Source organism: Cinclus cinclus, chromosome 21 (genome assembly GCF_963662255.1).
Source record: "Cinclus cinclus chromosome 21, bCinCin1.1, whole genome shotgun sequence".
Lineage (NCBI taxonomy): Eukaryota > Metazoa > Chordata > Aves > Passeriformes > Cinclidae > Cinclus > Cinclus cinclus.
In genome coordinates, this window is record NC_085066.1 from 10,153,171 (window position 1) to 10,174,516 (window position 21,346).

Below are 21,346 nucleotides of genomic sequence, written 5' to 3' on the forward strand. Positions count from 1 at the left end.
AGGGTGCCTGGCTCCTGTGGAGGGAGCAAGGGGTCTGCCAGGGTGCAGGCACACCATCCTTTGTGGGCAGCCTGGTTTGGAGCTCGCTGTGAACCAGGAGCCATGTCTTGGAAAGCCACCAGCAGCTGTGAGCTGTTCTCATACCTGCCAGTGGTGCCCCATGCTCCCTTTGTCTCTCAAGATTTTGTCTTACAATGCTGTCAGGCAGTCTGAGGTGAAGTGGTTTGGACTTTTTCTTCCATGACAAGTCTTTCAGGGAGATGCAGATGTACCACTGGGGAGGCTTGCGGGCTCCTGGGGTCCAAAGAAGGACATTGCTGGCTGGTATGTCCATGTGCTTGGCCCAGCCTCTTGCAGATGGAGCTGCTGCCTCACAGGCAGGTAGCACTGAACTGCTGTTTCTCATCTCCTATGTTGGACCACTGTTGTCATGTTGCTCTTTGGTCCCCTGCATCATCTCTGTCTGCCTGAGCCTCTTTTCTTCCTGGGCTCTCCATCTCCTCCAGAGACCACCCAAATCCTTTGGAAAAAGTGTTACCAAGTACTTGAAGAAGCCCAGAAGCACTGAAGGGTCTTGGTGGGAGATGGAGTTGGTGGGAGTGGAGGTACCTTGTGGGTATGGGCTCTTCCCAGCAGCCTTCCAGGGGAATTTGGAAGAGGTGGGTACCAAGCCATTGTGGCCTTTCCGGGATGCATGGTGGGGAAGGTCCAGCCAAGCTCCCCTTTGGTTTGTCACTGGCTCGTCCTTACTTTCTTCTCCTTTGCTCCACGGTGCCATGGGACAGGAACAATGGGGGTTCCCCCTGTCATTTTGCCAAAACAGGGAGAAGGAAAGGCAGGGAGGGATGCAGTGACCACTGTCTGTCTCTCCAGACCCACTTGGTGGCTCTCAAACCATTGTCCTGCAGCCCAGCACAACCACTTTGGTGAATTATTTTCCTTTTCTATATACGTAATCTAAGATGTGAGCGAATTGGTTTTTTTCCTCACCATGGAGCAAAGCCTTGCAGATCCATCAAGGAAACCCACAAAAAAAGCAATGACTGGGGAGTGTGGGGGTGATTTGATACCACACTGGCTTGCAACATTGGGTCAGAGAGATCAGAGTGATTGGGGACATTCACGCCTTCCCCTCATGTACCCATCACCCTGAGCATCACATCTGCCTTGCACACCAGTGTTAAGCATTTACCGAACAAATTAAATCAGGTAATTAGCACAAGGCCAGCAGCAAGCCCATGTGTCCTGGTGTGGAGTGGCCTCATCTCTCCGAGTCTCTTCCTTCATGCCCAGCTTTGCCTCAGCTGATGGGGCCTGAGAAAGGTCAAGCTCCTGTCTGCAGGCTGGGAGCAGAGTGATGCTGAAACCTGCTGGACCACTCTAAGGTGGCTTCAGGGAGCACCTAGGACAGGGCAAGGAGTTGACTGGCAATGATCTGGATCCAAAAAGCAGCAGGATGGACTCTGCTCACCAGCCTCTTGTTCTGGCACCTGTAAGAGGGTACCAGGGCATGCCAGGGGCTCCCAGGGCTTCAAGAGGCAGGCCTTGGGCTGGGGGCACTGCTGCCTGGGGCAAGGACAGACCGCCCTGTGCTCTGTCACTGGGGTCTGATCTCTCTGTACCTTGTGGCTGTGCAGATAAAGTCTGTTCTGGTGGCAGTGTCTCATTTTCTACTCTGTGATTCCTTTGTGCTGCCGGTGGCATCTGGAAGGTGCTGAGGAGAAAAGAGCTGTCCAGAGCCTCACCCCTGTGTTTGGCTATGTATTAAAAGCTATTTGCTTTGTATGGTGCTGATGTCTGTATTGACCCAAAACCACATCTCTCCATTTCCTCCTTCGAGCAAGTACTGGGAAAAGCCTGGCCCTGGTACGACACGCTCATTGTCACTGTCCCCAGCCACTGTGGGCACACAGGGCAGCAGAGGCGTGACAGTGTCTGCCCTTTGCACCTCCGAACTGCCCTGTTGGGGTTGTGGGACTCACAGGCAGGGTTACACTCGGCATTAACACACATGGTTGTTAATATCCAACCATTAAAAATTATTAGAGATGCCACTGCCTGAAATAAAGTGTAAATGATACCATGTGCCAATGCCAATAGTACAGATTTTTATTTAACAGTAAACGTGAGGGGGAGAGAGGGAAAAGATAGGAGGGTGGAGAGAAAGTGGCAGATAAACAGACTGTGCAGGAAAAAAAAGAATACCACGACTCTAGATTTTAGCGACATGCTGGTGGTCCTCTTTGTGTCCTCTCGGTGTGCCGCCAAATGGTGACTGGAGACTATGCCCATCGAGTGATGAAGGGAAAGAGTCCAAAAAACACCGCCTCCATGGAGTTTATATTCTGCTGAAGCTACGTGAAAACATCCCCTGGGGCAGGGAGCTGCACACTGGAGATATAATTGTGGGTTGCAGGACACTTGGGGACCCTTGACACCTTCTGAGATGTTGCAACGGGCTCCAAGTGAGCGTATTGAATTGATTATGGGCCATAAGTCGAGATGAGTGTCTTCACCTTATGCGTGAATGTCCCGATACGTGGGAGTGGAGTTTTCATAGCTGAACCATTATGTGAGGGAGGCCATTGGTATCATAAAGACTTACTCAACCATCGCAGGATTTGCCTCTTCCCTTATCTGCTAGCCCTTCTGCACCTGGCAGGTCGCTGTGTGCGTCCCTGGCAAAGCACCAGGTGGATTGTTCGAGCCATTAGCACCCGCGGTCAGGGCCCCACCTCCCCATCAACACCCTCACATCCCACCCACCCACTGCCCTTTCACACCCCAAATCCCCTTCACCTCCTCTTTAGCCCCACCTATCATCCCCTCTCTCCATCAGCTCCTACCCCTTCTTCAGCCCCCAAATCCCTTCTCAGCTCCATCACACACCAATCCACCGCAGCCTTAAATCCCCGTCCGTCCCCGGTCTCTCCCCGTCGCCCGGGGTGGGCCGTTCCTATTCCCGTTCTCGTCTCGCTGCCCCTTTCTCCGAGGGAGCAGCGTCGGGCGGTGCCGGCCCGGCCACGTACGCGGGTCGCAGGCGGAGGAAGCCGGTGCAGCGGGCGTGAGTGAGGGCGAGGGGGCCGGGATGAGGGGGTTCCTTTTCCCGGTAACGCGGCTGTGCCCGGGGCAGGGATGAGGGGGTTCCTTTTCCCGGTAACGCGGCTGTGCCCGGGGCAGGGATGAGGGGGTTCCTTTTCCCGGTAACGCGGCTGTGCCCGGGGCAGGGATGAGGGGGTTCCTTTTCCCGGTAACGCGGCTGTGCCCGGGGCAGGGATGAGGGGGTTCCTTTTCCCGGTAACGCGGCTGTGCCCGGGGCAGGGATGAGGGGGTTCCTTTTCCCGGTCGCGCGGCTGTGCCCGGGGCAGGGATGAGGGGGCTCCTTTTCCCGGTCGCGCGGCTGTGCCCGGGGCAGGGATGAGGGGGTTCCTTTTCCCGGTCGCGCGGCTGTGCCCGGGGCAGGGATGAGGGGGCTCCTTTTCCCGGTCGCGCGGCTGTGCCCGGGGCAGGGATGAGGGGGTTCCTTTTCCCGGTAACGCGGCTGTGCCCGGGGCAGGGATGAGGGGGTTCCTTTTCCCGGTAACGCGGCTGTGCCCGGGGCAGGGATGAGGGGGTTCCTTTTCCCGGTAACGCGGCTGTGCCCGGGGCAGGGATGAGGGGGTTCCTTTTCCCGGTAACGCGGCTGTGCCCGGGGCAGGGATGAGGGGGTTCCTTTTCCCGGTCGCGCGGCTGTGCCCGGGGCAGGGATGAGGGGGCTCCTTTTCCCGGTAACGCGGCTGTGCCCGGGGCAGGGATGAGGGGGTTCCTTTTCCCGGTCGCGCGGCTGTTCCCGGCAGGTCGCTGCCGGGCCTGGCTGAAGGCGGCGGCTCCAACCCGTCCAAGCGGCACCGGGAGCGGCTGAACCAGGAGCTGGAGCGGCTGGCGGGGTTGCTGCCCTTCCCCCCCCACGTGGTGACGGGGCTCGACAGGCTCTCGGTGCTGGTGCTCCGCCTCAGCGCCGGCTTCCTGCGTGCCAGGAGCTTCTTGGGCGGTAAGGACCTCAGTCACGGCCTGCCCCGCTCGCCATTCCTGCCTGGAACTGCGCATTGTCCCCGTCCTGCACCTGTCACTCTCTCCTGCAATTCCTTCCCCCCCCCCCCCCCCCAAAATGCTTCGTGTGTTTGTTTTCCTCCACGGAGCATTTTTCGCTTAGGCTTTTTAGTGGCTTTTTTTTTTTTTTTCCGCCCCTAAATTTTGTGGGGTTTCCCCTCACCAAATATTTGTTTTCTTTCCCTCCCAGAATCGTGCTTTTTTTTTTTTTTTGTATTGTTTTGTTTTTTCATTTTTCCTTTTTTCCTTCCCTGCTTTCAGGATTTTCATATCAATCCCTCCGCGAATTTTTGTTGGATATTTTTTCCCCTTCTCGAATTTTGCTGGGTTTTCCCCCCACCTGAGTTGTGTGGGATTTCTGCCCTCGAATGTTTTTGTCTCTAACAGCGTTGCTTTTTTTTGTTTGTTTATTTCTTGTTTGGTTGGGTGGGTTTTTTTCCTTTGAAATTGATTCCCTCTCTCTGCCTCGAATTTTGTGGTATTTCTCTCTCTCCCTCAAGTTTTGATATTGTTTTTTTTTTTTTGTGTTTTTTTTCTCTTGAGTTCTGGGTTTGGTTTCTTCTCTAACCTTCCCCCCTTGAATTCTGGGGCTCCCACCCCACCCAAACCCGACTTTTTTGTTTTGTTTTGGTTTTGTTATCTCAAATATTGGTAAGATTTACCCCTTCGAATTTTGTATCTTTCTGTCTTTACCTCCCTGGAATTTTGTTTCCCCCTCCCCCGAATATTTTGTTCTTTATCTGCCCTAGAATTTTATCTTTTTGCCCCCCAGAATTTTGTTGGTTTTTTTTTTTTCCCTTGTCTAGCCCACATTTCCCTGCTGTGCCATCTCCAACTGCTAGGCTGGGGCTGCATCTGGCACTGCCGTGGGGTCAGAGGGATCTGGAGGGATGAAGTTGATTTTGTTTGTGGGTTCCACTGAGGTAGAAAACTCCAGTTTATGTGGGAGGGTTGAGGGCAGAGTCTTTTGCATCCCAGCTGGGGAGTTTCCCCATGGAAGTGACTTTTTCCCACTCTCTTCTGATAGACTCGCTATGCTGGCAGTGAGCAGTAATTCCTGGTGATGTGCTTACAATTTATCTGGGAGCCTTTTATTTCTGTGAATCTGTTATTTTTGTGGGATCTGTTCTGCTGTGCTGTAATTGTGATTAAGAGGAGCCCTCAGGATGGCATTGAGGCATCCCTGGATTTTCCTGGTGGTGTAGCAGTGGCTCGAAAATGCTGTGTTTTCAGGCCACAGAAACACCACAGTTTCTCACTGAATATATTCAATGCTGCTTTTTTGTTTGTTTGTTTCCTGTTCTCCACTCTTTTAACCCCACTTAAAGGATGGGCAAGTGGGTGAGATGGGAAAGGAATGGTCTGGGAGAGTTGTTTGCCTTGCTGAACCAGGTCATCAGGAAATTGACTGTTCTGAGGCTCTCATTTGTTGAGGGTCTTACACCGACACCCCCCCACACACCATCCTTCTGTCTGGTTTAATTCCATGGCATCGATTTCCCATTTGTCCTGGGTTGTGGGATGGCTTCGAGGCAGGTGTGGCAGGGAAGAAAAGCTTCAGCCTTTCAGATACAAGTAGCAATTGCAGATGGAGCTGAATCCCTTGTGATGCTTAACAATTTAAAAAGAATCCTTGAATGCAACTCTGGGCAAGCTTATAAAAAAATAATTGATTTTAAGTAACTTTATCCACCTTTCTTGAGCACTCCCTGAAAGAAGATTGTGGGAAAGAAAGGACAAAATTTGGGATGTGCTGCCATGGATTGTGAGGAGGAACAGCTGGAGCAGGTCTCATGTGTTGCCCATGATTGCTGACAGCAATTTACCCAGTTTATGCTAGCCCATCCCCTGCCAGAATAAATAATTCTTTAATTTTTAATCTGTTTTAATGTTACTTCACCATCTCGGTTTACATGACTGATATATGGGGAAGTTTGTACAGGCTTAAAGGCTTTTGATTTTTTTATAAGGATACGTTTTTCCTGGGAGAGTGAGGATTTGTATTCCTTATACAGTTGGAAGGGAAGCTGTCCCTGCTGCCTCTCTGCCTGCATGGGGGCACCACTGAAGGCCTGTGGTTCAGTGGTAGGAATCAGAGGATTTAAGGCTGCTCAGAGTTCTGTTGTTTAATCTTTGGAGTGGTTTAGCGATCATGAAGGGCTGCCTTTGCTGAGCAGGGTTATTTACCCAGACAAACCCTTCCTCTGGCTGATGTGCTGGGTTGGTGGCTCTGTTGCCACCCTGGTGTCTGGTGGTGGCTTTCTGAAGGGCTTTGGAAGAGCAAAGAACAAGAGCATCCTGTGTGTTTGTGGACTGATTCCACTCAATTTTTTCCACTCAAATCTCTCCAGTTTAACAAAGCAGGAAGCAGCTCTGGGGGTGGAGGGATCTCAGCTAAGGTCTCCTGATCCATGGCAGGTAGAGGAGGCTCCCTTTGTGGTGGGGCAGCAGTGCTTCCTCTGTGAGATTCCCAGGTGCCTTTCCCTTCCTCCATTGCCTGACTTTGCAATCCCAAGTTCGTGCAAGTGCTTCCTTACCATGAAAGAGGGGAGTAGGATCACAGGAGGGATGGAGACATTGGCAGAGGTGTCCTGCCGGGGAGCAGGATATCCAGCCCATCTGACATCCACCCTGCTGAGAAACTTGCACCACCCAGAACCCAGCACCTGTACCAGGAGGGCCAAAAGGAGCTGAGGTCAGCTTCCAAGCTATCCGAACATCAGTGACAGCTAATTTAAAGGCTTGTACCTACTCCTTTCCCATCCAGGTCTCTTCCCCTACCAGAGTCCTCCCAAATGCCTTATTTCTTACCTGCCTTGTTGAACAAGTATTTCTAATTCCCATTTACTACCCTGATCTTCCTCCCTGTTCTGCTGGAGGCTCTTTCAGCTCGTGGAGTTCAGTAGAGGTGGGACTTTGCTGCAGGGAACTTCCCTGTCCCCTAGCCCATGTGCTGCTGTCCTGGGGGGTGGTGCACAGCATGTCACACCAGCTGTGTGCCAGCAGCTTATCCCTGGTGGTGCCTGGCAGGACTGCTCCCCTCTAGCCTCTCCCTGTTCTGCCCCTTGGAGTGAGGGCCCAACACTGCTGGGAGGGGAGGTGTCCTGTCTTTTCTACTTCCCTCACCTCCTAGAAAGGAGGAGAGAAGGAAAGATGCTCCAGGGGAAGGTTTGCTGTCTCAAAGGCACCTTGTCATGTGGCTGTCAGGTGCCATCTGTGTAGTTTGGGCAACTCCTGGTAGGAGGTCAACTGGCGGATGTCAAAAAGGCCAAGGGCTCACTTTGGAGAAGCATCTCTTGGAGTTTGTTCCTTCAGTGTGATGGGAAGGTCATCTGAGCTGTGCTTCCCATCCTATGGCAAGCCTGGCCCCTCTGGTGTATGAGTGTAGCCCCTGCTGGGCACTCACTTGCCCCTGGGGGCCAGCTGGGTGTCCCCAGGGCACCATATGCCTGTCACAGTCCTGTGTCTGATGTTGATGACCTGTGGGATTCCTCTTGCTGGTCAAGTTTAGGGTTTATGAGCTGTAGGAAGAGGTCAGTCAGTGGTGCCTGGAGCTGCATGTTTGAACCCACAGGAATGGGCTAAGCCTACCTTGAAGGGGGAATCCTCAGAGATGCTGATACACCTCTGCCTGTGTGCAGCTTCCTGCCTGGCTCTCTTGGCAGCTCAAGTGCATTGCTGGCTGGGAGGAGAGGGGAAAACATCCTGGCATGTGTTACGGCCTTAGAAACTTTAGGTTCCAAAGGGGCTTGTTGGCTGCACAGTCTGTGACTGTGGATCAGAGAGTTGTTCTGGGCTCTGTGTGGGTTTGAGCTCTGCATGGGTCTGTTCTATACAGAAGCTTAAGGCTATGTATCCAAAATGTGAGCAGTTTTTTCTCTCCCATGTTTCTTTAAAAGATGACACTCTTGTGGGTGTTGGGGGCTTGGGGATTTTCTCAGAGTCTTCTTAAAATCGTTGGTGGCTGCTGTGGGATTGATGTGCAGCCTTGGGACTGAGTCTCACCCTTTGAACTGTGATATGAACCCAGGTTGTTACTGCTGGAGCTGTGGTGGCCCAAAAAGTTTCCTGAGCTGCAGTCATGTCAGGCTGGAAAAGTGCTTTTAATTGTATCAGTATTATAGACTATGTAAATGTGCCCCTGAAACCTCTGCTTAGGGATGAGATGAGTGAGATTTCTGCTTGAGATGGGGTGCATGGGACTAATGCTGCTCATCCCTTCACTTGTATACCCTCCTTCCTCCTGAGCTGTTTGCCAAGCACTGCAGGAAGCTGTAGCAGTGAAGTCTAAGGGCTGCTTTAGAAAAGCAAAGCCTGGTCCTGTGATCAATGTGCCCTCTTAATTGCCTAGGTAATGATCTGACCTCAGAGGAGCAATTTCAGGTGGGGAAGTCTTGTGACTTCCCTTAGGTAGGCAGTTTCCCTGCTTCCTGCTTTCCTTGCTGAGTGCTTTTCCTTGAGTCTCAGGAAAGCAGTTGGTGGGATGCTGTTGGAGCTCTCTGGGGCTCACAGTGAGCTCCTGGGGTCTGCCTGCTCTGCTGCCTACAAGTAACTGGGCTGTCTCAGGGCTCCTGCAAAGGCAGGCAGGGGTGGGAAGAAACTCCAGGCTGAAGTTTTGGGCTGTGATGATCCTTCCTGGGCTGGTGGAAGGTGTCCCTGTCCACAGTAAGGAGTGGAACCAGGTGGTGTTTAAGGTCCCTTCCAACCCAAACCATTCTATGATGGACACTAAAGCTCCTGAGGGAGGAGCACTGGGAGAGGGAGGCTTCAAACAGTTGATGATGCTCCAGGAAGAAGGAAAATCTGGCAGGTCCTTGTTTAACCTCCTTCATGTGCTCCTCTCTTTGAGACCCAAGTGACACAGCCAAAAGCTACATGTAGTCAAGGCCTTCTTGCTTCTAAAAGTGTGGTGAGATCTTTTAAGAGGCCATCCATTATTAACCACAATGGTTGGGTACCCACACCATTCAGGCAGGGATAAATAATGAATCTGTTTAATGAAATTTTTGCCAACAGGAAGCTGTGGCAGGTACAAAGTGAAGTTAAACCATGCTGTCCATATTGAATTAATAAATGGGAAGTCAGGAGGTATTTGCCAGTGGCTGGAAAAGGGGCTTTTGAACAGTGTTGATGAGAACCCAACTCATAGTTCAGGGGAAGGCAGGGAAAAGATGGCTATGTGGCTTGGTGTCAGCAAATCTGTGCCCACTTTGCTCACCATACACATGATGTTTTCTAAATTCCTGATATTTTTGCTCTTCCTAGCAATAAAATGTAGGAAAAAGCAATGTTGAGGGGTTGTTTGATGTGCAGGGAGTATACTGAGCAGCAGAGCTATGGGTCCCTCTGCCCATGAGCAAAGAGGAGCTGGAGAAGTGGATGGGAAAGGGACACCTGGAGATCCACTGGTGGGAGTAGAGACTTTACTGGGAGGTAAGACCAGCTCTTCAGGGGTTTGGCACAAATAGCGGAGAGAGGTGGATAAAAGGCAATTTTGTTAAGAAATCAATCAGTCCTTCCCCTGGAGTGGCTGGTACATGCTGGGGTGTTTGGCAGAAGGCTTGTAGGGAGCACCATTACCAAAATTCTGCTTTCTCCACAATCTGCTCATACTGACAGTGGTCATGCAGATGGCTCAGCCCTCTCCTGTAGCTCTTGAAGAGTCAGGAAGCAGTCTGGTTTCCTTCTCCTTCATCAACACCTGGAGCAGGTTTGGGATAGAGTTTTTATTTTCCTCCTTTGCAGTCAGTGGCTGATGGAAACCCTGCTCCCATCAGGAGCTTTTGCTGTATGGAGGGAAGGGGGCTGGGAGATATCCTCTCAAAAATGCTAATTCCTACCTGGTAGTGCAGAGATTTCCCAAGTCTACAAAGCCCTGGCAGGTTCAGGAGTTCACTGGCAAACCTGGTAGGCAGCACCAGAGGTTCCCTGCAGCACAATGTGAAACAGATTCCCAGGCTGGAAGCACCTGGAGATGGAGGGAGGAAACCCACCCTGGTGACCCCTCCTGCAGGGCCAATAGAGAACTGGTGAGCACCATGTGTGAGGATGACCACGGGACAGGGAACATTGTGAGGCTGTGGGGAGGCAGGTGTGAACTGAGAGCTTGTTCCCCGGAGATGGGAGAGACTTTCTTCCTCTCAGATAAAAGGCTCTTTGTGGCCAAATGGCCTGCAGGTCCTGGCAGAAGCTCTTTCTTGGAAGAAACAGCAGGGCAGTTGTGCAAGCCTCACTGCTTTCAGGTGACCAGCTTCTGTCTCCTCACCTTTCTTCCTCCAATAAAGGTGACACCGGTGGCCAGAGGGAGGGAGCCCAGGAAAAGCCACTTTTCTCCTTTTTATCCTCTTCCTTTTTTCCTTCAGGTGCCTGTCCCCAGTTATGCAGCAAGGGCAAAGGCTGTACCTGGTCTTGCTGCCCTAGGCGAAGGAGTGTTGTGCCTGGAGTGCATCCCACCTTTGCTGGTGCCCAGTTCCAGGCAGGATGCATGCAGAAGGGAGGGTTCCCTTGCTTGTTCTGCTCCATCAGCCTGATGTGCTGTGACAGTTGTGCTGAATTGCTGACCCCGGGGGCTGCATGGGGCTATTTATGGGCACACAAAGCTGGGGGACACTGGGCGGGATGCCGGGCTGGTGTGGCCACAGCTAAGAGCCTGTCCTCTCTGGGGATCTGTGGGTGACTTGGGTGGAAAAGGCACTGTTTCCATGGGGAAACCTCGGTGGAAATTCTGGTTTACCCCTCATACCCTGGTGCTTGCATCCTCTTTGGTGGCAGACATATCCAAGGAGGACAGTGGACTGTCCTCTGCTGTTAATGTGTCTCCTCTGGCCCCACGGCCCAGATAGCAAAGCTTGTTTTTAGGCAGCAGTTGGGATCAAGATTTATGTTTGCAGGGATGATATCAAACCATTAAACCAGAGTCCTGAGCAGAGGGCAGCACCTTTAGCTGCTCTCCTGTCAGCCAGGTTTATTTTTATCTCTCACAGTGGGCTGGGAGCTCACAGAGGAAAACTGGAGACCTTGAATAATTCATAGCTCCTGCATTTTGCTCCCAGTGATCAGAAAAGCAAGTTGCTGGAAGGGCACTGGCACAAACCTGCTCCATCCACACCACAGGGCCCTGCCTGGGTGTCATGCCCTCACTCATGCTCTTCTGCCTGACGGCCTGTCCAAGGTTTTGTGCAGGCTCCACTCTGGACAGGGGACCCCGGGTGTCCCCTCAGGGTAGGGAAGAGTGAGGCCACAGCAGCCTGTGTGTATCCTCTGCAGCTGGCTTGGGCCTGGCCCACAATTATACAAACACATGCTGTAACCTCAGTCCTGGTGTCAGCCCATCCCTGGCCAGCTCCTGTAACAGTGTGGGCAGGCTGAGCTTGGGAAATTCCCCAGAGCTTTCAGAAGCAGTGGGATTGCTGCTGTATCAGGGGATTTTCTCTAAGTATTAAAGAAATGGGGTGTGCTTTGCCTTTGGTTATGGAGCAGAGTTGATCTTTGGGATGGTCCTGTGCCTGGTGGAAGAACTTTGTCCCCAAAGCCTGACTCTGGAACATCTGCCTTTTTCAATGTCTGAGATCCTTCAGTATCAGCTCCATGCAGATCGAGGAGCTGAGTTTCAGCAGCTGCTTTGGCAAAACACAGGGAGCACAGAGCCTGGCTTTGTTTATGTGCTGGTGGCCGCTGCCTTCTGACTTGCTGTCCAGTTGCTTCCAGAGTCCACTTGCTGCTCCCATTGCCTCTGAGCCTGGCAGCCTTGCAGTCCAGGGGCTGGGAAAGATCCAAGAAAGCTCTTGCTCCCTCTGTGTGCTGGCAGGCCACAGCGGTGCTGCAGCTGGTATTTCACACCTTTCCTCCCCAGTCCCAGCAGGAGCAGCTTTACCGGGTTTACCAGTGGCCAAATGCTGTCCTCTGTCCTTGTGGTGCTGGCAAGAGCCTCCCCAGCTTTCCTGTGAGCTCCTTTGTCCTCTGGGCAGGCCTGTTATGCACAGGCTTGTTGTCATCTTACCCTTTAATTCTTATCCACACCAAAATATCCCCAGGAATCATTCTCTTGGGGACCGCAGAACAAAATTTACAGGTACATCCTTCAGCTTAGCTGAGTGACAAATTCCTTCATGCGTGTGGATCATGCATTGACTGCTCTTAGGTCTTGGGTGTCTGTGCCTGGATTCCTTGTGTTTTCAGTGGTTTTTTTTTTTCTCCCATTGTGAGCTGTGTTCCCTGCTTTTCCCATTATTACTGGAAAAAATTGCCATTTGTAGGTAGTCCATATGTTGGATTTCTGAGAATGGAGATTGATGTTTTCATGTCTTAAGTGTGCCAGAGGTGTAACGTGGGAGCCAAACTGAGCAAGGTGTTTGAGTGCAGTTTTCAGCATGGGCACACTGATCCTGGCTGAAGAATATTGTATATGTGCTGGCAAAAACAGGGAGGAAAACACTGTGGGAGTCTCCCCTGATTTTGAGGAAGTGATGTGTGACACTGGGCACTTGGACAGGTGCTGATGGGCTGTGTGCTCATCCCTTAAACACAGGGTGGGTGGATGTATCCCAGGGACTCTCTTTTTCCCAAGCTGTTTCCTTTGGTGATGCTGGAGACAAAGCTGGTGATGCATGATTTGTTCAGAGGTGCCAGGAAGTCACCTTTCCCTCCCTGGACTGTGTGCAGAGAATGGGAAGAAGTCAGGCTCTGGCAGCACGACTGCAAGGACACAGGTCCTGCAAGGTCACAGGTCGTGGTGCTATGCCCTGCCTGCCTGCTGTCCTCCAGCACAGACTGAGCGTGCTGGGCAGCCCCCGCTGCTGTCCAAATGCTCACTTAGCATGAAGTGTAATTACTGTCCTGTCTGAGAGCTGAGGAGCTCTCTGTCTGGTCGGACAAGTGCTAAAGCCTGCCTGGTTAATAATCAAAAACATGAGGGTTTTCCCTCAGGATATAACAAATCTGCTCAGCCGGGCTTGCTGGGGGTTGATGTCCTGCTCATCAGCTCCTCCCACAGTTGAATACCATCCTTTTAGATGTACCAAACTGGGTCTGAAATGCTGGTTCAGCTCTCTCAGGGTCTGTGTGACCCTGGGTGTGGCAGGAGTTCAGAATATGTCTCTCTGCTCCTAGGGAAACATTCTTCCATACCTACAAACATACTTCCACCTGGTCTGTCACCTCTGGCCAGACTTCCATTGTCTCTCTTATCTGGTCTAATTCTTCCCCTCTGCCCCTCTGAAGCTGCTCAAAGGGTTAAAGTGCATTTGGGAACACTGATTAACCTCTGCAGCAGATTCCCACACACTGAGATCTACCCCAGTAAATAGAGAGAGTTTTTGTGCCTGGAATAAAGGGAAAAAGAGTGGGGAGAAACTCTGACCCGGACAATGAAGCAGGCATTGGCAGCAACAATAGCTGGACTTGGCTGAGACTACATGCCAGGCCCTAATTAATGCTGATGTCTGAACATTATGAAGTGGGGGAAGAAGGCCAGGGCTGGCTGCTATGGCTTCCCTGCCAGGTTAGTGGTACAGGATGGTTTTGGCTCTGGAAAGCCACAGGGCCTGTGCTGCAGGAGCCCTGCCTTCCAGAGAGGCCCTGCTTTGTGCTGCCACAGTGTCCCCATGGAGATCTGTTGCCCTTAGGGAGGGATGGCCATGTGGTGGTGTCAGGGCAGTGAAAGCTCTTCAGCTCCTGGGAAGTTAATAAATTATTTTCATGGGGTTTCACTGCCTTTGCTCTTGGGCAGCACCATGGACTTGAAGGTGTCTGCTGAGTAACTCGGGATTTTCAGACTTGGGGACACTGAGTTAGAGTGATACTTGCCAGCTGGGCTTATGAAGTACTGCTGTGGGGCTCTTCTCAGCCCTGGCAGGAGGGATAACGAGGTCTCCAAAGCCCGGGGCTCTGTGTTGCAGAGATTTGCAAGGGTTGGCGCTGTGCCTGTAGCACTTGAGAGTGCTTCCCTGGATCCTGCCAGTGCCTGTGTCAGCAGTGTTCTGCCTGTGAGCTCCTGCCTGCTGCCAGAGAGCAGGGATGGAAAGCCAGGGCTCCTGGAAAGGAGCTGCACTCCTGAACTGGCAGAGAAGTTCCTCTACACCTTCTAGTGTTCTCCAGGTGTAAAGGACACTGTCAGCCAGCACCCTGGTTCCTGCTCGTGTGTCATATCCTGCCAGCAGTGGGGTTTTTAAAAGCTATGGGAAAACACCCCAATTACTTCTCAAATTTATTGAACTGGTAGCAATAAGCTCCTCTGGAGTAAGACAGAGGCTCTGATCAGCTCAGCCCATTCCTGCCAGAAAGCCCAGTGCTCCCTTGAATATTGACTTCAATACCGTGGCTTCAGGGGTGGATGGAAGGGCCAGTGAACTGTGAAATGTCTAAGTGTGTAACATTAAAAATGCAATGATAACTTCCGATTGATGGCTGCATTTGCTGTTCTCTGTGGGGTGGGCTTGGTGCCTCAAATCTACACAGGCACAGCAGCTTTGGGTATTTATTTTGTGAAAACAGAGCACAGCATTTGGCACTAAGGGGTGTGGGGTGTGCATGAACCAGGTAGTGCTCCAGAGGAAGTGATCTTGGAAGTAGTGATCTTGGAAGGATTCTCCAGCCTAAGTGATTCTGTGCTATATTGGCGGAAAGGAAAAGGTGCTCTGGGATCACCCAGGGATACTGTGGCTTTCCCCCAAGTTCAGGCACCAGACTCAGCCTGAATTCCCTGCTGCTTTGAAAGAAATTGGCTTTTCAAAAGTCAGATTGGTTTTGCTGCAATTTCAAATCCAAAGTCTTACGCTCTAGCTTTTGGCCTTTCTGTTTCCACTGGCTAAGGCCCTTTCAGCACTGGCCACCTTGAGGAGAGTGGGCAGCGGAGACACCACCTTCCTTGGCCTTGTTCCTTGCCCAAGGCTGCCCAGGCACACCATGGTCCTTTTCCAGGCCACTGCTCTGGAACCTGGGATGGCCACACACAGCTGCTAAGGCCCTCAAGGCTGTTGGAAACAGCTCATTTCCACCAGAATGGACCAGTTCCTGATGGCATTCGCTTTCATCCTGCAAGAAGTTCAGAGGTTTTTCTCTGCTCCCTGCATGGGATCAGATAAATGTCCAAAGTTGAGTCTGAGTGAATGCTCCCAGGATGGAAGCACAGTTCCCCATCAGCCTGGATTAGGATATTCTCGGGCAGCTGTATGGAAGAGCTGCATGACTTCGGAGAGGCCATCTGTGGTGACTCAGCTGCCTGCTGGCCAGACTTTGGGTGACCAGTATCCTGCTGGAAAAGTGATGTCATCATGGCCTGTACCTGCTGATTTCCTCTCTCCTACAGGCTCTCAATGGCTTCATGCTGGTGGTGACATCAGGAGAACTGATATTTTATTCCTAACATACACTCCAGGACTATCTGGGATTTTGTCAGGTTGGTGGGACTGACTTGCTGTGAAGAGTTCATTTTGCCTTGGTGGTGGGGAATATCCTCAAGTTCCCTGTGGGGATGAGGCTCTGTAGGGATCACAGGGTCTCAGGGAGCTGTTTGGGGCTTTTCCTTGGTCTTGGGAATTTGGACCCTGTATTGCCAGATGGGGGTCACTGGTAGGTGACAAGGGGACTTCATCAGCCTGTAGATAACTTTCCAGCAGCCAAACTAATTGGCCTTCATGGCTGTGGTGAGGTCTCTGGGGTTCCTTGCAGTTTGCATGGGGTGCCCACTTGAATGTTGGTAAATCCTTAAGCACCCAAGTAATGTGGAGGGCACTAGATCAGATATACAGGGATGTGGAACTTGCCTGGAATCCTTCAGCTGCTGTGTTTCTGTGTCACCCACACCCAGCTGGCTGTCCCCAGCACCTGGGGTAGATGAGACCTGTCTACCTGGGCACAGGGAGCAAGTACCAGGATATTGTTCTCTTGGGAGTAGGCTAGGGATGGGGTGGCCTTGCTGCTTTTTTTTTTTTTGTTCCTAAATCCATGTTTTTTCTCTCATTTCTTAAGTCAGCACTAGGATTTTGAGTTGTGGGGATGTTAGAGGGAAGCTGTATTGGCTCTTCAGGCTTCTGGGGGAGAGTAGGTCAGGCCCAACATGGGCAAGGGGTCCTTAAAGCCAGGCATGCCAGCCTCTGTTTTGGGGGAAAGGTTCCAACCTGACTTAGCCAGGGACCCATTTGAGCACCAGGGAAGCTGGGTAAGATAAAACCAGCTGTGGCTGTGACAGGCTGTTCCCAGATGGGACACAAAACCTGGCACTGGGGGCAGACTGCAGAGCTTACAAGGTGGCATGTCCCCTCTAGACAGATGTCATCCCCCAGAGCATCTTTGAACTGATCCACATCGAGGACCAGCCAGAGTTTAGGTGCCACCTCCACTGGGTCCTGGGCCCACCAGGCACTCCCAAGGGTGAGCCTTCTCCAGCAGGTAAAGGCAGGCTGCCATCTTGGGTGACATAAGGTGTGTGGCTCCCCAGGGATGCTGGGAGCTCAGCTCACTGTCACCACTGCAGTGGTGTGGCTCAGGCCATGGATTCATCCAAATGTTGTGACTTTCCCCCAGTTTTTGTTGCTGTGCTCTGCAGACTGCTGCAGTGCCCAGTGCTGGGGGCCTCCAACCAAGCTGGGGTGAATCCTTGCTTGATTCTCTCTGTCCCTCTCTTCCGCAGTGGGGAAGAGTCTTGGCTCTTCTGCTGCTATCTACAAGCCAGAGTAGCTGCCCCCAGAAAACTCCTTCATCCTGGAGAGGAGCTTTGTGTGCCACTTTCGCTGCCTCTGGGATAATTCCTCTGGCTTCCTGGTGAGTACAGACCCTCCCCAGCAGAGGAGGGGCAGGCTCAGCACAGGAATTCACGCCACCACTGAAGTCACCCCCTGGAAAGATCCCATACTTCTTTCTGCCATGTGCAGCACGTGCTGCTCTCAGCAAGAGATTTTCCCTGTTTTTCATAGGTTTAGCCTGTACCTACAGCCTCTCAGGAATGCTGAATCTTGAACAAAAGTGCTTTTCTGCCCTGTGTTTTGCTTGTTAAAAGCATGTCTTAAGATGAAGTACATGGTGGACTTCCCTCCTCCTCTCTGCACTGGAGAGAGCACAGGGTGGCCAGAGTATGTGTGGGTTCATCCCTGAAAGTGTCCAAGGCCAGATTAGATGGGGCCTGGAGAAACCTGGGATAGTGGAAAGTGTCCTGGCCTATGGCAGGGGCACTGGAATGAGATAATCCTTAAGGTCATTCCACCCAAACTATGCTGTGATTCAATGATTCTATTTACACCAACTCTACATACAGATGTCTTGCTTTCTGTGCAGCTCACTTCCTTCTCACTTTTCTGCATGCCACTGAGCTCTTTCTTTTCTTCCTAGGCTTTAAACCTTCAAGGCAGGCTAAAATTCCTTCATGGGCAGAACCAAAGGTCTGAAGATGGCTCTGTCCTGCCCCCCAGCTTGCTCTGTTCACCATCTCCATGCCCCTGCAGCCCCTGTCCCTCCTGCAGAGCCAAACCAAAACCATGATCTTCAGGACCCAGCATAAACTGGACTTCACCCCCTTGGCGTGTGATGCCAAGTAAGCAGCAGAGTATCTAGTCCTTCATTCCAGATTTCCCACCCCTACCCTGCCTCTGAGCTGGGTGTGCTGCCTGTCTCTCACAGAGGGAAGATCGTCCTGGGCTACACGGAGGCAGAGCTGCAGATGTGTGGGACTAGGTACCAGTTTGTCCATGCTGCTGATACACTGTACTGTGCTGAGAACCACGTCATGAGTAAGAGTTCCCTCCCTGGTCACTTGTGCTGATGAGTGGGCTGGGACTGGGGCAGCTCTGTGTGCTGCTCTGTCAAGCGGTTCTTTCCCCACAGGATGCGTTGCTGTGCTGCTCCTGTTACTGCAGGAAGCTTGGGGTGGAGTGCAGCGAGGGGTGTTCGGCTGTGTGGTGTCCCCTGTGCATGCCAGCCATGCTGCTGCTGTTTTCAGCTGGCAAGGGCAGTGTGCCCTGGTGACAGTCCTCATGCTTCTTCCTGGCAGTGATGAGGACAGGAGAGAGCAGCTTGACGGTGTTCCAGCTGCTGACCAAGGACAACCACTGGAAGTGGGTGCAGGCCAATGCACGGCTTGTCTACAAGAACATCAAACACAAGTGCATCATGGTCACACAGAGACCCCTCGTGTACGTGCTGGGGCTGGCATGGGAACAGTCTGGCTTTTTCTGTGGCTCTGGGATGTCCTGAGCAGGGCAGGATGTTGGATTTGTTGTTGCTGCTTGTGCCTTTTAAAGGAGCAGCTATGGGATTCTGGGCCTGCTGCTGTTCATCCACATCCCCATCTGCAAGGCTACCCCTCAGTAGGGGTGATGCTTGGTCCTGCTGCAGGTGTTTGGTTTTTGTGTTCATGTGCATTTGTGTGAATGCATTCTGGCTGTAGCGAAGGGACTTTGGCTTGCAGGGATCACAACTGCCTGTTGCAGAAGCACTTGTGGGGTGAGTTTGTGTATGTGTCAGCCACATGTCCTGTTCCTGCCCTGCAGAGATGAAGAAGGAGGAGAGCACCTTCAGAAGCGTTCCATGCATCTTCCCTTTACCTTTGCTACAGGCGAGGCGCTTCTATACCAGAGTGCTCACCCTTTCCCAGGCTTCCCTGATCCTTTCCAGAGCAAAGGGAAGCCCTGCAAGCCCAAGAAGCCCTCCTGCAGCCATGTAGGGCATTCCCAGAAGAACAGCATCAACCCCAGGTCCCTGCTGGGCACTGTGATGCAACAAGATCAGGCAGTGTATGCCTCCCACCCACCTCCTACCCCAAACCCTTCCTTCAGCAGCACTTTCCAGCTTGGGGCTGTGTCCTTGCCAGGTGCAGGAGGGGGTGCCTGGAGTATGGGCACAGCTCCAGCCTCTTCAAGTGGCAATAGCCTCCAAGAGAAGCTGCTGAGTTTGCAGCAGGAGGACCCTGTCTTGGCCACCATGAACTTGCTCTCAGTTAAGAGTGGTGAGAGCTGTTCCAATGAGATCTTCAGTGCGTTGGAGGGCCTGGGCTTGAGTGCTGAGGACCTGGATCTCCTGCTTCTGGATGAGAAAATGGTGATGGTCATTGTGGACCCAGAGCAATCCCCATCTCTGAACGACAACCTAGTCAGCAAGCAGATTCTCTCCATGCCCAGCCCTCCAGTGGATAAGCATGAGGGAGAGCAGCCAGTCTGTCCCCTGCCAGGCACACCCCCCTGCCCACAGGGAAGCACTGCTCCATGCCACACAGAGAGCAAGGACTCGAGGTGCCACCTGGCACAGCATGCCAGGCTGCCCTGGGGCAGCTCCTCGGTGCTGTGCCAGGGCTCTTCCTGGAGCTGGCTGAACAGAAAGAGCCATCCAGTGGCTCCCAGTGGAGACTAGCTGGGGAGGAGACTGTTCCACTTCCTCCAGCCAGGGCAGGGCATCCCATGGACCGGGCCCCCAGCTCAGCCCCCAGAACCCCCTGCCTGCAAGAGCCACCTGGGGCACAGCAGCTGTGGAGAGACTTGCCAGCCATGCAGCCCATCCAGGAGGATGCCCACTAGTCCTCTCTGCCCAGCCAGTGCTGGGACGGGATGAAACACTGCCACTTGCTGATGGAGTGTGTGGCCACAGCCACTCCATACCCCAGCCCATGGCACCACGATGCTTGCCCATTCCTGGGGGTCTCTGGCTCAGCCTGGCATTCGTGGCCTCAGACAAGATGTGATATCCCAGCCCCAGGGCTGTTTGGGCGTGTCCCCAGAGCACTTCAGCCTGAAGGGACTATGCAGCAGGGAAGGTGCTGGCATTGGAAACTCCTGGGAGGAGATGGCTCCACACCCCACATGTTTTTTTTCCCCCTTCCTACCAGTTTATTCCTGGAAAGCAGTTGAGCCCTATACCCGCAGTGCCCTAGCACCCTTTCCGTAGCTCAGCTGCAGGGCACTTTAGGAGCATCGGCAGCCCTTGGGAGACTCTGAATTCCTATGGGATACATGCTTCTGCACTGAGCCAGGAGGGCCTGCATGGTGTAAAGGCCTTGCTCCGCTCTGGGGCTCAGTATTTTCCATGTGGGGAGTCTGCCTAGCCAGTGCTGATAACACCCTGCAGCGTGCCTCTCCACTGTTCTCTCTCTGTCTCCTAGCCCCCCAGCGTCTGTGGTTTGTCCAGCTCTCCCATGGGACTGCCCTGAGACTATCCAGTGCTGGGGCGAAGCGTGGCACTGCCCTGCCAACCTCAGCCCCAGGTAGAAGTGCTGCCAGCTCCCCCTCATCCCTCCAGGGGGGGACTTCTGTTTCTAGGAGAAGAGGAGATGGACAAAGCAGGACTGTTCCCTGGGGAAGGAGCTACCTTCAAGTTGCAGATAACAAACCTGCCCCACTGCTCTGCGCACCCTGCTGGTGTTATTGATGTTGGTCACTCTGGCTCACCTGGGAATTTTTGCCCTTTTCTCAACTTGCCACCATCGTGCTCCCTGTGCTGTTCCATTCTTGGTGTCCCTGGCCTGGGGAGGGACAGCAGCAAGGCTGGAGGACAGATTTTGCAGGGTGCTGGAGCAAGCTGAGCTGCAGTTGCAAGTCAGTCCATGAGTGCAACCAAAGCTTTGTATTTACATGCATGAACCACCATGATACAAGCCTCACAAAAGCCTGTCCTAAAGAAAGAGGCACAAGTTTTCACCTCTGGTATTAACTCTCCTGCCATCCCAGCCAGGCACCTGTGGCTGTGGCCACATTGTATAAATGTACTGCCTGTTTTTTAAGGAAAATGAGCCTTGTATGTTGTTCTTGTATTGGTCTGGTCCTTCCCCAGCCCACCTTTCACTGTGTCCCAGGTGTTCCCAGTTTGGGATCCAGGTTAGAGCTCCTGTAGTGAGCACCCTGGGCCTTGCAGTACTCTACAAGATATGTTGAGATATGTATGCTAAACTGGTTCTCTCTGGGTGCTGGCCTCTCAGGTATCCTTAGACTTAAAGTCTCAGTTTTCAGTTAAAAAACAAATTTCAGTAAGATAATCATTATAATGCTACTCAGTTGTACGTACTGAGTGATATTTTCCCAAAGCCCATATGTGTGTATGAGTTGACAGATTTGGTTTTATGGCATTCCAGTAGAAGGAAGAAACAACCTTTTACCATCCCAAAGCAGCATCCTGTGGAATAGGATGAAGAGGTTGTTTAAAAGATCAGAAACACTGTGACCCTTTAAAAAACTTGACAAAGCTTATCCCTCTTCCTGCTTGCCCAGCTTTGGATTCATGTGAATTCCTATTGGTTTTGTTTCAATAAATGGTTTTGGAGCTCCTCTCTGCTCTTTCCCTT

At 52.3% G+C, this 21,346-nt stretch overlaps 1 protein-coding gene across 1 annotated transcript; it reads left to right on the plus strand.

The window, feature by feature from the left end:
• Positions 1 to 2,227: 2,227 nt before the first annotated feature.
• Positions 2,228 to 20,218, plus strand: LOC134052291 (aryl hydrocarbon receptor-like). Its single transcript, XM_062506656.1, is given in 12 exon segments — positions 2,228 to 2,271; positions 2,840 to 3,064; positions 3,837 to 4,080; positions 15,356 to 15,484; positions 16,353 to 16,476; positions 16,718 to 16,848; positions 17,413 to 17,488; positions 17,491 to 17,614; positions 17,701 to 17,810; positions 18,071 to 18,212; positions 18,570 to 19,230; positions 20,171 to 20,218. Coding segments are annotated over 12 exon segments (2,058 nt in total).
• The last annotated feature ends 1,128 nt before the right edge of the window (positions 20,219 to 21,346 follow it).